This window comes from Theobroma cacao, chromosome 9, assembly GCF_000208745.1.
Source record: "Theobroma cacao cultivar B97-61/B2 chromosome 9, Criollo_cocoa_genome_V2, whole genome shotgun sequence".
Lineage (NCBI taxonomy): Eukaryota > Viridiplantae > Streptophyta > Magnoliopsida > Malvales > Malvaceae > Theobroma > Theobroma cacao.
In genome coordinates this window covers 12,117,934-12,134,148 of record NC_030858.1, presented here as the reverse complement: position 1 = coordinate 12,134,148, position 16,215 = coordinate 12,117,934, and the positions used below count along the sequence as shown (strand labels likewise).

General features: G+C 31.3%; 1 protein-coding gene and 1 long non-coding RNA gene across 2 annotated transcripts in view; one reads left to right on the top strand and one right to left on the bottom strand.

Moving 5' to 3' along the window:
• On the top strand, window positions 38-10,374 carry LOC18589242 (CASP-like protein XL3). Its single transcript, XM_007014125.2, has 3 exons — window positions 38-374; window positions 501-639; window positions 9,862-10,374. The coding sequence occupies exons 1-3, from the start codon at window positions 220-222 to the stop codon at window positions 10,111-10,113; spliced, it is 546 nt and encodes a 181-aa protein (XP_007014187.2). The 5' UTR covers window positions 38-219; the 3' UTR covers window positions 10,114-10,374.
• The window catches only part of LOC108663338, a 5,171-nt gene continuing 4,125 nt past the window's right edge, over window positions 15,170-16,215 (bottom strand). The window contains exons 4-5 of the long non-coding RNA XR_001929306.1: window positions 15,631-15,698; window positions 15,170-15,362 (exon numbers count right to left, since the gene is read on the bottom strand). This is a non-coding gene — a long non-coding RNA (uncharacterized LOC108663338). The remainder of the gene's footprint in view (window positions 15,363-15,630; window positions 15,699-16,215) is intronic.

Sequence of the window (16,215 nt, the reverse complement as noted above, 5' to 3'; positions counted from 1 at the left end):
TTATCCTGTGGTTGGTACGTCAATTATACAATTTAAATGGACATCAAATCTCATGAAAGGAAAGCAAGAATCCTTGAATAGGATTCTCTCTTTCTTTCTAGCACTTATTTATGTCACCGTGGGCATTTCTACACCAGAAACTTTTCCTTTCTCCCATAAGTCCCTGTTGCACTATTATAAAGAGGCGGAAATTAGACTGTTTGATTCATTCTGACGGCCATGGAATTCAGCATCCAGAAAACCGAAGCCTTCCTTAGGCTTTGTGCTATATTGCTCTTGGTTTTGACAGCTTGTCTAGTTGGCTTTGACTCTCAAACGAAGGTCATCTTCTATGTTGAAAAGAAAGCTTCCTTCAAGGATTTGCGCGCTCTCATGTAAGATTAATTATCCATCTATTTATCTATGTATTAGTTGGGTGTATATGCCAATACCTGCGAAAAAGAAAATTATTCATTTGGATCAAATATATGCAGTTGATCAACTTTTGATTCTTTTGACAGAGGGTTGGTGTATATCACTTCTTTGGCTGCTGCTTATAACCTAGTCCAACTAAGCTGTTACTCTTTCTCAGCTCGGCGCAAAGGAAGCTCACCCCAATCTTACAAATATCTAGCTTGGCTCCGTTACGTTCTGGATCAGGTATTTAATTACCCGTATATACTATGATTTTAAGTCTCTGCTTATCTTTTACTCCCTGTTTCAAATTTGTTGCTCATCTCAATATTTTAGGATATTTCAAAATAATGATTTTAAGTTTGAGGCATTTTTAACAATAACCCTTAGAAATAAGATATTTTCAAAAATAACATTCTCTATAATTTTAACTATTTTTAACTAAGTTGGATAAAATTACCCTTCATGAAATTACACGTTATGATGTTACACGTCATGTACAAAAATATATTACACGTTATGTGTAAAAACATGTGACACGCCATGGTTAGGTTGTTACACACCATGTATAGAAACATGTGACACGTTATGTACAGAAACATGTGACACGCCATGGTTAGATTGTTACACACTATGTACAGAAACATGTGACACGCCATGTATAGAAACATGTGACACGCCATGTACAAAAACATGTGACACGTCATAGTCAGGATATTACACGCCAAATTAAAAAAATACTGTTGTTACACGCCATGGATAAAAATATATTACACGTCATGGTTCAAAAAAGTTGTTACATGCCATATTGAAAAAAAAATACAGTTGTTATACGTCATGTTGAAAAAATATTATTGTTATACGCCATATTCAAAAACATTTTGTTATATTTTAATGTCTAAAATGTTGTTGTTACTTACGAACCAAAACTTCAAATCTTCTCAACTTTTTTCAATTTTTTTTTGACAATTTGGCACCGATTAAAGTGTTTCTAACATATTTTCATAAATCAAAACATAAATTTTCTTATTTAAAACACCTATTTCAACTAAAAAAAAAAAAAATTTCCTTTGAAAATCTAGGTTTATAAATTTTAATTTTTTGAATTTATTAGTGTCTAGGTCCCGAATTGATTCAATTAAAAGTTATTTTAAACATCTGTGATCATTTCTATTGTTTTAGTTTTACCCAAAATACCTAAAAATCAAATTTCCCAAATAACTACTTACCCAAGCACATCAAAACCATTACTGGGTGTCTTGAAAGCGCAAGAAACAGAAATCTGAAAATGCGGGAGAGAGAAATCGGAAGCATAGCTAACGAATGCCGAAGAGAGAAATAGATAAAATTTAAGAGACTAGGATAGTGAGAGAGAGAAATCAGAAACACAAATGGGGAGAAATTGTGATAAATGGTTTAATTTATTTGAAATAGTTTTAAGGATATTTTTGTTAAGTCATGGCTAAATATGACTAAAAACAGTTAAACTTATTTTGATGGTTATTTTTAAAATGTCTTTATCAAGAAAGACTCTTCCTTATAATTTCCTCTTTAAGTTTCTGCCTATCTTTTACCCATATATGCACCAGCTTACCAAATGCGCAGGTGAAGATTTTTTTCTTTTCTTTTGATATAAATTATTAATCATATATTAAAAGTTCTTGATCATCCATAAGTATTACCATTCTGTTAAATTCCATTAATGATACTTCAAAATGCAGCCAATTGTGTTTCTTTCGACACAAAGTATACAGCGGTGACCAACGGGTACACCTACAAAGCAGTTTAATTAGCATAAAAACTACTAAAATTATTGTCCTTTTTCTTTGGTCGAAAACTCCCACCTATTTTTGTTAAAGGAAAAACACTTAATTCCACTATTATTTTGCTTTTCAGTCGCTTTGAGTTTTGAACGTCAAAGTTTCATTCATTTCCAGTAGGAATGAATAAAACAAAAGAGACCCTGTGAACAATTGATTTTTCTTCTAGGGAAAACCTCCCGGTGCCAAACACAATGTAAACTGTGTCAAGACCAGTCCGATCCCCCCTGCACACTTGAAGTGATATCTGTAAAAAATACCGAAACCAAAATTTCTCCTCCACACAGCCATGAAAAGCAACCAAAAATATACACAAACACTTTTCAATCCCATCCCTTCTTTTGCATAGCCTCAACTGTAACCCTGGGCTGCTAACTTATGGCCAAAAGAAAGAAAAAAACTTATTATTATTTACTTGGTTATTGTTTGTTTAGAATTTGGCCCCTTAACTAAAACATGCTTTAGCTAGAGACATGTTCTTTAAAAATATCATCCTAACAAAACTAACCATAGGATAAAAAGTTCATGTCCGAAAATTCCATCTCAGCGAATCTAGCAATTAATCAAATTAAAGAAAAAGCTATAAGTGCTGCGCTTTGCTTTAGGAGTACTCTGAAATGAGCGCTTTCGATGTCCCACCAATTAAATTTTTGGTCTCCTTATGTCGGACGTATGCTCACTCCCTGATTCCAAGTGATGGATATACAGTCGGGTATCGTATATAAATACCTTGAAGAGTATGTGTAATACATCAGCATGGACCAATTTTACAGTTGGACAAGTGTTCACCTGTACTGTTCCTCACCTTTGTACATTATTACATGCATAAAATTGATCTCTCTTTTTAAAGGTTCTGCTAATGAATGTTATAAGGGATCTCGTTAAAATCCATTTATAGGTCACATGAGATAATTTTTTGTGTAGGAATAATAAGCTTATTGTGTAGCATGCGTTTAATATATTAAAATTTAAATAAATATCCAATTTGAAAACAATTAGTAGTTGATAAAGAAATCTTCCTTATATTTACATGTCTTGAGTATCTCCAATTTAACAAATCAGTCAAGATTTATTATATCTTTGTTTGTGGAGACTTGCACCCAACACGAAAGTCACGTGAGCAAGCCATAAAACTGTTGTCATAGCATGTATCATCTCGATGTGATATTTTATATTGTGTTGGTGTGATCTTGATGTTATGAAATGATTTTTTTATTGTGATAGTAATATGTGATTTTAATAATGATAGTTTTTTTTTTTTATTTGAGAAGGAGGAGGATTCTAATATTATCCTTTTAGTAAGGAGATCATGGCCAATTACTAAATTAAATGATAGAATGCAAAGATATTAAGAATTTGAATGAGTGAGATTATGATATCATGTTTCATATTTGATATAAGTGCTTTTTAAGATCCATTTGAGATTCGAAGTCCATCATTATTAGTAACTTTCAGGAGCAGACTTGGAGCATTTATTTGTTCAGGTATGAACCATCCACTGTCAATATCAGCTAGTTAATGTTGAATGGTTAATGTTGGTGGTTGAATGGTTTTGGACTAGTGCTAGTTGTTGCTACCAGCTAGCCAGTCATTTAACCTCCATCGTCCTTGCCGATGAAAATGAATTGACAGCCTCCACGTTTCAAATACCGCAGGGTTATTTTGTTAGATCAAACAAGCCTGGACACCCTCGCATTGCCGCGGTAACTCATTAATGGAAAAAATTAATTATATTATTTCAAGTTTAAAATTAAAATATTGATAAAGTTAAAAGATAAATAATGAACATTAGTGATTTTACCATCTTCAGTGGAAAAAATGATTTAGATTCTTATTTAGCTTTTGAGAATTGAATATCGAAGTTATTTAACAAATATAATGTGCCGACTTCAATTTTTTTATTTATATTATTTGGTTCAATAGTAGCTTTTAGATACAAACAAAATAAGTAACATCATTTTAGGTAAACTTGCTTTTTTAACATTTTAGGTAAAACTATTTTAAATTGCTCAAAAATTTTTTGACAACTTTTCAATTCTACACTGATATGGAAATTGCTTAAGAAATAGTAAACATAAAATTTTGAAAAATCAAGTAAATAGAAAAATATAAGAATTTATATAATTAGGTTTCTTTCTCACATCCACATAGTGAAATTGTTCTTTTAATATACATTGAGAAATTAAAGTACAAGAAAATCTATTTATATAATTTTCAAACCAACCCAGAGACCTATTGTAAATCCTCTCTCAATAGTCATACAAGAACACTCACCCTAGCCTCACAAGATCATTCACCCACACTTACTCTAGCTCCATATAGAGGAGAAGACATGGATACAAGGTGTTCCCTCAACTTCTCAAAAGCACTACTTAGCTTTTAAAACCTAGCGATTCATTTTCGCAATATAAAAATCCAAAGTGGAATAAGATTAGGACTCAATGTGGGAAAAAAAGTTTAAAAGTATATAACTACTCAATGTTGTACACAAACAAGAATTCTAGTCAAATAAGATTTAAATTTCTAGTTAATCTAAAACTCAGCAAATATCTCAACAAATATCCACTTTTGACTTGAATTAAAACTCCTTAAACTTCTTCCATCAGTTGCACCCAATTGCAACTCTCAAACTCCATCTACTTTTCAACACCATCAACAACTCTCCAAGAAGAAGATGCTTTAAATCTTTGGCCTTCAAAATTTCCTCGACTATACGTAACGAATCAAACATGATCCAACAATCAATTCCACAAACGGCCAATGCACATGTATAGCCGTCAAGCCAATAGCAATAATTGACTTCGGAGAGGAACCTCAACAATCCTTTTAATTCACCAACATTGACAAAATTTTTCATCTTTTTATGATCGTCTACATCATGAGAACCTTTCATCACCTTTTAAATAAATCAAATCTCACTTTGGTAACTATCATCCCCTGTGCACTATTCCCATCTCTTCGAGGCCTCACCTTTAAGACTATACAAATCATTATGCAAATTCTTCCTCATCAAGACCATGTTGCCTTATGTGACTTTTACCACAAGAAGAAAATCCTTACTCTTTGGAGTCTAATACACTTAATGATATTAGATTCTCACACATCTTTGTAATATTAGGCACACTACCCAAAGAACGCACAACCCATCAAACATTTTGATTTTCACAACTTCAAGACCCATGACACTTACCCAAAATCAAAATCTCAACCATCCCTTCTTGCAATAAATCAAAATAATCCTTTTGGGAGCCTACATGAGTGAGACAAGTAGAATGTAAATATTGACTATTGTAATTGTTAAATTGAGATACATATCAAGTATTTGAATTTATTTTTGAGTATTGAGTATGAGTATCATATTGTAATATGATAAGAAAAATTTTAATATAATTATAAATAACATGTATAAGTGTAAAATAAATAAAAACTTTAAAAATATTATATTTATTAATAGAATTGAGTATTATGTGACATAAATTGAAAGATGATTGTTTTTTAATTTGAATTCTCAACATGTATCTTAAATATATATATATATATATAGGATATACATTTTTCATGTTAATGTATTAATTAAGAATAAAAACACATGTTGAAGGAAAAAGAAACCCAATTGTTTTAGTATTTTTTTGTCTAAATTCAAAATGTTGAAAATTAAAACCCATAAAAAATAATTTTTCATGTTTTAGCCCAATAGAAAATCAATAAAATATGGATTTTTAGTAATTGGGTAGGATAAAGCTTATAAAAGGTATATCATACCGTATCATACAATATGCATACATATTGCATATCGTATGATATATTTTCGATACTTGATCAAATACGATGCAAGAAATCAATTTGTATAATTTTTTGTTAGTATCATAACGTATCTTACTATATGTATCGTGTATTGAATGACATTATTAACTATGCCAACTATTACTAGAATTTGAATCCATATTTTCTTAGATTGCAAGGATAGCACAATTACCATCGTTGATAATGAAAACACATTTACTTTTATTCTCGTTACTCTGGTCCTTTTTTGCATGACAATCCCTCTTTATATGGCTATACTTTTACACCGAAAGCTCTGAAAATTGTTGGATTAAGACTTGCCACCCATATATCCCCTGTCGGTTTGACTTGCTTTTCTGAATCTTAGTTGCCAATGCCAAGTCAACTAAATCTCTACCCCTTTCTTGCTAACCTTTCGAGCTTCATTGGGCATGAACGCTGCTTGTACTTACTTTAATGTTATGGCACATTTTTCACAAATAAGAGATTTCACAAATACTTTATAGGAGTTCGAAATTGATGTGAGCATAATTGTTAAATTGAGATACTTATTGTTTATCGAAATCTTATTTTTAAGTATTGAGTATCTAGTATCGTACTGTATTATAAAATACAATAAAAAAATTTAAATTTAATTATAAATAGCATACATAATCTTACTAATAATTATAACAAAAAATATTTCAATGATCATCATTTAATGAATACACATATATTAGAATAGGTTCTAAATGTCTTACACAATTGATGATTATTGATATTTTTATAGTGTTATGGTAAAAAAGTGATGAGATGGAAAATTTTTTAAAATTAGAGTTTACTTTCATTACAAATATGTGGTTAAATACTTTGGAAAAATATCATTATTGATTTTGTCTATTTTCATTTTTGTTCCTAATTTTGATCCCAAATTAGTGAAAACTAAATGACACCATTGTCTTGTAATAAACTCTTATTTATTATCTTAGATAACTCCATTACAGATGATGAAAAATATTTTCCAAATAGAAAATGTTTTTGACAATTTATCCAAATAATAGAAATCATTAAATTTTTTTAGAAAATATTTTACATAAAAAAAATTTTCCTAAAAATATTATTTTCCAATTACCAAACAGACCCTCAATATGCAAATAGCTTCCTCTATAAATCATATTCTTTGCAATGAATGTGGGAATTCCTTCCTTCATAAGCTGTACTCCTCCCGAAACAAAGAAATCCTTCCTCTATAAGTCATACTCATCCGTAAGCAATTAAGAAGTGACTCAAATTAAACCTAAAGGGCATATAGTAACAATGTATTTAAGGATCCAAGAAAGGCACCCTGTTAAATGCACTAATCATATCTAAATCACTCTTGTATAAGAATTTAGGAAAATGTTGGAGTACTAAACAAAACTTAGACCAATAGTACTCCTCATGTACTAAACAAAACAAGGTTAGTTTCTTCCTAAATGATGCAACGAGTATTAACCCAATTTAATACTTCATTTTGTAAATATATATAGTATCTTAGTAGTATTTCGTTTTACGCAATTTTAGGTAATTGGTTAAATTATACAATTAATTCCTGTACTCTACAAAAAGAATAGATTTAGCCCTTATATAATAATTTGTGTAAATTGAGTCTTTATATTTTGTGAATTTGTTAATTACAATCCTAATTCTAATACTGTTAAATTTAACTGTTAAGTATGCTGATGTGGTGTTGACTACGTGTTGATGTGGCATGGTCATGTTGATTTGGGATAAATGTTGACATGGCATAATGATGATGTGTCCACATGAATTAAAAAAAAGCACGCTAACCCTAAATTAAATGAGATTTACAAATAAAAAAAGAAAGAAAATTAACAACCCAAGAGGGAGAACCAAGATATGGAGAAACAATTGGTTCTGAAATTGAATAGCTGAAATTTAAGAAAGGTATGATCATGATTCCTGGTCTTGTTTGAATCTTAATTTTCAGTGAACATAATTTTCAAAGAGTTTTGGACAAGTTGAGAGATTTTGGTGGACAAAATAACAAACAAGAAACGGAGATTTTGAAAGATTTTGTTGATATGTTTTTGGGTTCTGAACGTTCAAAGCTGATTGTGCATAATTAGTTCTCTTGTAAATCTTCCTCATTCTTGTCAGCTTTTACAAATTGCAAGCATATTTCACTTTAGTTTTCTTCTGGGTATTTTTCATTGCTGGATTTTGCTTTGTTTTGGAAACTGAAACTAGCTTTTTGGATTGTTGCAGCAAAACTTTTAATTCCAAGTTGAATATAAAATAGTTTTTTCAATAATAAATTTTTGTTCTCTTCATTATTTTCAAATTTTTTTCTTTTTTAATTTTATTTTTTCTTCACTTGAGAAAAAAAATAGGATGGTTTCAATGGGAGAAGATAGATTCATGTGAGGGTGCTTTATTTAATATGTTTTTCATGAGTTGTTCATTTTCTTTCTTTCTTTCTTTGTAAATCTCATTTAATTTAGTGTTAGAGTGCTTTTGTTATTTTTTTTTAAAATTCATGTGACACGTCAACATTGTGCCATGTCAACATTTGTGCCACGTCAACATAACTATACCACATCAACACGTAGTCAACACCATGTCAGTTTATTTTATTGTTAAATTTAACGGTGTTAAGAGTTAAAGACTGTAATTAATAAATTTACAAAGTAGAGGGACTCAATTTATCCAAATTATTGTACAATGATTAAATTCAGTTTCTTTTGTAGAGTATAAGGACTAATTGTGTAATTTAACCTAGGTAACTCCTCAACGATTGCGTAAACTAAACTATACTCTATTGACTTTTGAGTTTTAAATTTCAAAGTTAAAATTCTAAAATGTTGATCATTAAATTAAGTTTTTTCCCCTTTGGAAACTAACTATTTCTCTATTTCTAAAAATTATTAAATCATTCATTGAATTCAATATCATATATCATTTTTGTAATATATCTTTTTTTCCAATATATAGCACGGGAATTCGATTGGGAAAATCTGTTTATATAACTTTTGAATGCACATAGATTATCCTTTTCTCTATCTTTTTCCTTAGGCTTTTCAATTAAAATAGGTTGATCAATATTTAAAATTGCATAATTGATATATTGATTTGGAAAGAAAAGAATACAAGATATCTTACTTAAGTTTTACCTTTCCCTTGATTAAACTAATCTAGTAAATGGTTTTTTTCTAATGAGATAATGATTATATGTAAAAATTTCAATACAATAAAATAAATTTAATATATTTCACATATTACATATATTAATGAAAGAAATCAATAAAAAATCAATTAACTAAACAAATCAACATAATGTTGGAAAAATCCACATACGGTGAGATTTAAACTTGACATCCAAAGGTTTGAGGACCCCTTCCTTACCATTGGGATAAAATATCATTGGCTAGTAGAATGAATTACCCTGTTTCATTTTAGATTGTCTTTGTGCATATGTAAAAGGTAAGATAAGACAAAATTGATAAGAAATTTGTTTTGGTTTTTATCTTATTTTTTCTGTATATAATGTAGGCAACAACTAATAAGAATATAACAAGGGCTCTGATACAAAATCAATTAGCAATAGTTGTAAAGGACCAACATGAAAATAACAGAAAATCCAAAACTCAACTTTTGTAGATATCAAGCACTCGAGAATTTGACTCATTAATTGGTGCATAATTCCCTGTCTAAAAGGTAGAGCTCGAATCCCCTTTTTCATTAAAAAAAAAAATTTATATGTATATCACCAGTCAACAACAATCATGTATACCTATGATTAATTTCATATATTCTTGTGATTAAAGAATTGTATTTTCCCATAGAAGCTGTTCATTCTGATTTCTATTTTTAATTGCTTTATTAGGCAGCAGTGTACGTAGTGTTTGCTGGAAACTTTGCAGCTTTTGAGCATGCACTTTTGGTTGTAACTGGAGAACAGAACTTTCAATGGATGAAGTGGTGCAATAAATATACCAGATTCTGCTTCCAAATCGGTGGGTCGCTGCTCTGCGGCTGTGTAGCAAGTCTCATAATGGTTTTCATCGCTTCCATCTCCGCATTCAACTTGTTCAGGCTTTACTCCCCGAAAAAGTTCCTGCTCTTGAAGGCCACATGACGAGTTATTTTCGCTTTGACATTTCCTGATCTTGAAAGCCACTTTGAATTGTATATTGTTGTTTACACTTAAATAAAAAATCGAACAAATATAAAAGCAAGAAGAAGAAGAAACAAACACTAGGTTTTTCGTTTCTTATTGATCTTATCTTTATCATGTACTTAATGAATATTACCGATGATGTGCATAACAGAAAACTATTAGTTGCAAGTTTTTGTTAGATTTTTTTCAAATAATAAAGTGTGGACTTTCATTACTTAATTTAATTTTTCTTTTTGTAAAATGAACCAAGCACATTTTGTTTTCATACAGTGACAATATTATAATTTATAATATGATTTAGTAAAATGGGTTAGACTCTAGTATTAAATGTAAGCTTAAGAGTTTAGGATTTTGTAGGAAACCCTAAACCCTAATGATTGATGGGACTAACTATTCACTATATAGAGGTATGACAAGGTCTCCTCTCCTGTCTATACAAAATATTAAGAATCTCACCCATTGGAAAGTTATGAGAAAACGACACTACAAAAAAAGGGTATTACTGACAGAAAATTCTGTCGGTAATAGATACGATGCCGTTGGTATGGTACATTGTCGACAGAAATACCAATGGATCTTTCCGTTGGTAGTTGGTTGAAAATACTATTGTTAGTAATGGCAAATCCATCGATGATGGATTATTCCATTAGTAATTTACCAATTGAAATTTCCATTGGTCATTCAGTCAACAAAGGCTCAAATCCGTCAGCGGTATAGTCGTCAATATTGGTTAAAATCTGTTGGTTAATTCCATTGGTAAAAGTACCGACGAATACCATCCTATTAGTGATTGTTGACAAAATCTTTTTGTCAGCAATTTCATCAGCATTTATCGATGGATATGCTGGCGGAGCAAACTTTGAAGTTTACAAGTAGTATCCGTCGACAATGGCAAGAATTTCGTTGATATTCCGTCAGTATTTCATATGAACTCCGTCGACGATTCTGTCAGTTACTGATGAATTTCTCATTAATGGATGAAATTCATGGACAATTCCCTCGATAATACTTGTAGTGTAGGTTTTTTTTGTTTTGTTTGTTTTACAATTTGTATGAAATTTCATCCTATTTGTAATTAAATTATCATATGATGTTGTTATTGATAAAGTCAACATATAGCAAATGTATATATGAAAATAAAAAATATGAAAATTGAATGCAAATCGTTATAAATTAAAAACTTCCAATGTAAAACATATGATAATAATCCAAATGTAAACATCTAATATAAATATAAATTTCATTGAGAGGGTGGGGGTGGGGATAGGTGTTGCTACTATGGTGGAGGCTGCAAATCTAACTCAGTGATGACGAAGCCTCGAAGGCATGTGGCTCAGGCTATAATCTCCTCGATCCAATTACCTCTAACAACAAGTGATTAAGTGTGTTGAAACCCACCATTGAGGTCTTGACATCAGTAAGTAATTGTCGATATCCCTTGGGCTCAAGCACAGGAGGCGGCAGAGAAAGTGGTGCATCGTTAGGGCCATAAGTAGACTCAGAGTTGTGGTTACAATTAGAAGTCTCGAAGCGGGGACTTTGGTGCCAAATCCATATACATGGGTCTGAATACTGGTGCGTGCTCTAATGGCCTCAGTTTATGCCTCTGAATCAAACTCCGACTAGCTCGACGGCTCTGCACCGTACTTGTGTGATAGTGTCGAAGCATGTGATTCCTACAAATAGAAAAAAAACTTAAAATGATTAAGTTATTTAATTGGTAAGTAACATATATATCAAATATATATAAACACACGTATTACTTACACATACAGTCTTCAACTTGTTGACCACAAATTCTTTGGTATCCTTCTGCCATTTGTGAGAGTGTTTGAAGATCTCAAAGAACATCACCTGGTGCTATTTTTCCTCTTTTTGTGATCATAAAAAGTGAATAAAAATAAAAGACAAATCATTAAAGGTATAGCAATCTTTTACTTATTGGTTAGTAACGCGCACTACTTAATTAACTAAATTGATTGCATATAATTAATTATATAAATTTGAGTAAAGGAAATTACCCCCCCCCTTGAGAGGATGCAGAAGTATTCATCAGTCCGGATGAGTCAAAGTTGGCAAGCCGAGACTTGACCCTTGGCCCCTAGCTTGTTGTCTGCTGTTGGACACAATAGCATCGTTCGGAGTAAGGAGGGTTCTAACTAGAGTGGTCGGACTCAACATTGGTTCCTTCTTTGGTTGTACTTCAGTATCTGCCACTAGAGTGGGAGTCCATTGTCTGGTGGGAGGATGAAGCAGAGGCTGCATCTGAGGCTATGGCGGAGGTAGTGGCAAATGAAGTTGCGCAGTCGAAGGGCCAACTTATTAGCCTATCATTTAAAGCCATCCTTTAATTTCTTCTTCAACAAAACCATGTTTTTCCAATAAAAAGAAACATGTACAATTGTTAGTATAACCATTGAAAAAATAATATGCATATAAATATTAATTTAACTGTGAATGAATTTCATAAAGGTTTAATGTCAAAGTGTAAAAAATAAATTTGTACATTTGTGCAAGCAACAAAAAAATCCATCAATCATCATTAGAACAAACGAACTCATTTTCTTTATTCTTATCTTCATCATCATCATTATCGTTTTCATCCCATTTGTCTGATTCTTCCTCTGTCATCATATTCTCCATTAGCTTTTTCATCTTCCTCATTTTCATTATGTTCAACATCCACAAATGTATTAACCTCTTCATATTTACCACTAACAAGAATTGTATTATTGTCAAGGTCGATCGAAGTATGATCAAATCGTGAATTCAAGGAAACTTCATTTTCTTGATACACCCTTTTGTTTTTTTGTGAATTATTCATAATGGGAAATCAACTTCAAGCCTTCATTTTGAACACTGCTGACCAATCATGATGATCTCTTTTGTTTGATGGATACGGAGTGTACTACACTTAAGTTACTTGTTCAGCTAAAACAGAAGGCCCATTGCTAGCAAGAATCGAGTTGTGTTTAATTTCGACCAATCTATAAACAAGATTTACTCGAATACTTTTGTCGATATCAAACCAATGGCATTTGAACAACACAAATTGGTTGTTGACTCCAAAGTATTCTAACTGAACGATATAGACCAACAATCCGTAAAGGTCATAATTGTAATAATTACAACAACTTTCCTTGATGCATACATCATTGGTCATCATTTTATGATTCTGACCATAATCCAATGTGTGAAACTTGTATCCATTGACATAATAACCTTTGAAACAACTTGCCATGCGACTAAGACAGTGAGCAATGTCGACAACATGAGAATCAATGTAACACCCCTGACTTTGATATGGACTATGTGGTATGAGTTAAGCTATTTGAGAAATTAATCTAAATTTTTATGTATGTGTTTGAAGGCTTGAGAATATGCCCATGAGTATTAATAGTGACCTTGAAATATGTTGTGTGTTTGAGGACTTTTGATGATATGTTGAATATGCTAAGTATATGAAACATGCCTTATACTATTTAGGCAAATTGTTAGAAAAATGATTGATGAATCTTAAAGTTTGAGGTTTTGGATTGAGATTTAATCTTATATTTGAGTTATTTGAATGATTTAAAGTGTTTATCTTAATGGAAATGAATTAGGTACTTAAGTGAGTGAGTTTGTGACAAAGATAATTTAACCATTTAAACAATCTTGATTCGCAATAAAAGGTTACTTGAATAGTTCAAAATGGTTAATGATGAGCTTGATAAGTTTTGACTACTTGAATTGGTGCTTTTAAAGTAAAATGAGTATACATGAGAAAAATGACTACCATTTGTAAGCTTATAATGATTTGAACAAGTTTGTTTCATGATGAAAATAATTATTGACTTGTTCTTATTGGATGTGTATAATTGCTTGCAATGCTTGAATTCTTTCATCTTATTATCACTCATGTGCTCATATTGATTAAATTATTTCTTGAAAATTGAATGTTCATGTGCCTACAATGAAAAATCTTTTTATGAACATTAAAATTTGCAAATGCTTAATCTAGCATCAATTCTTGAATATGTTTCTTGTTTGTATTTAAATGATTGTTTCAACATTGAATTCATGATTGTGCATGTAAATTTGATTAGGATAAACTCTTTGGAATTCATGAGAAATATTCTTAGTTCATATATTATCTTAGTCAAATTTGATGCTTACATGATCTCTAATCTTACTTGACCTTAATGATTACAGTCTAAAACTTGACTTAAGTAATAGATCACTTCTAATGCTTAACTTCATTAATCAAGTCAAGTTTGACATGAAGTATTTTCAGTGTTGACATAATTGAAAAATATTTTTGATTATGCTTTTGAACGTTTACTATGTCTTCCACGAGCTTAATTGTTTAAATGATCTAGAGACTTTGTGTGAGCATCCAACTTGAGCTTATAGGTTACCATTTGAATGTCTATTTCTTAAATCTTGAAAATTGGTATTCATTGATGCTTTGATGCTTACTGTAAATGTATTCATGAGTTAAGTGCTTTATGTTCCAATATCAATTGATATCACTCATGAATTATGATAAAAAACATATACCTTAAACTTAAGTGATTGCATTTTTTTGGTATATGTCTATTGATGTGTGCATCAAATACATATATTTAATGGGAGAGTAAATACGTAATTAGGCTAAGTTAGACTGGACTTAGGATCGGATTTATGTGTTTTTAGTTATAATATTAGTTTACTTTAATTTATGTTTAAAATTTTATTTTAAGTTAATAATGCTAGTTTTATGTTTTTTAATGTTTTTGTAGGACTAGAATCGAAAGTAACTTCAACTGGTGAAGAAAAGTGCATAATGGTGTCACAGCCCAATTCTCAGGCCATGACTGGCGCAAGGGCCCAATGAGCTCAGCCCACTAAGCCCAAGCAAGCCTATTTGTATAATCTTATACATTAATCCACATTTCTTTAAAATCCAAAATTCGTAGTGTTCAAATATAGTTTCTTTGAAAACAATTCATAAAACCCAATCATGCATTCATAATGGCATCATCAACCATTATATACATACATAGATTAACAAATGAATCTTAATATATCACATCAAGTATTCATATACACATAATTAGACCTTGACCGTCAGCAGAGTGACTTTGGGCACGGTTGCTAATGTGTAGTGCCATGTTAAACCTACCGAGCAATGGATAGGGAGGAGCACCTCGTCCTAGGATCCAATCACCTTTAACTCAGGAAACCTAAAACATGAATTTTAAAAACGTGAGTACAAACTCAGTGAGTGAACATAGAAAAGGAACAAGCAAACGTTAAGGAAGGTTTGGAAATCATGATGCACTTAAGTTCCAAAAACAATGCAATTTAGCTTATTTCTTATCAAAAAACCCCACAGTCAAATCCTTGTCGTTTAGTCACTTGATAACGAAAGACCCATGAACAACAAAGAAGTTTAGAAGTGAAAACTTTAGTAGAATTCAAGCAAGTCAAGCATAATAGATTGACTCTCACCGCAGCAAAAGGTATTCTCGCTGCAACGAAATTCTGGCCAGATAAAATCCAATGGGCTTTCACTGCCACTGAAAAAATCCACTCATGCCACATTGCACATTAAATTGAACACATTGACAATACTCAAGTTTTCAACAGTCAATGCAATCACATATTAAATCCAAACATCTCTATATAGTAAATATGTATATGTATAAGCACATACACCACCATCTCTCCCAGCTCATGTGCATCCCCCCACATCGTGCACATAGTCGGACACCTTGTCTCACCCAGCTCATATGCATCCCCCCACATTGTGCACAAGCAATATCATCGCTTTATGTGTAAAGCCCGACCTTATAAAATACTATTCATGACTTACATGTGATGATAGCATGATTGCATGCTAGGAGAGTCTCAAAAAATTTATAAAAGTCGGTATTGTACCTAGAGGTACAACAAAGTTTATTTAATCCTCGAACTAGATCAAATAGGAATTTTAAGGTGAGATTAAGAGTTTCACAATTCATGGATGACTTAAAATGGTAATTTGGAGTTTGAGAATCAATTTGGAGTCAAATCGAAATTTTCACTAACTAGGGG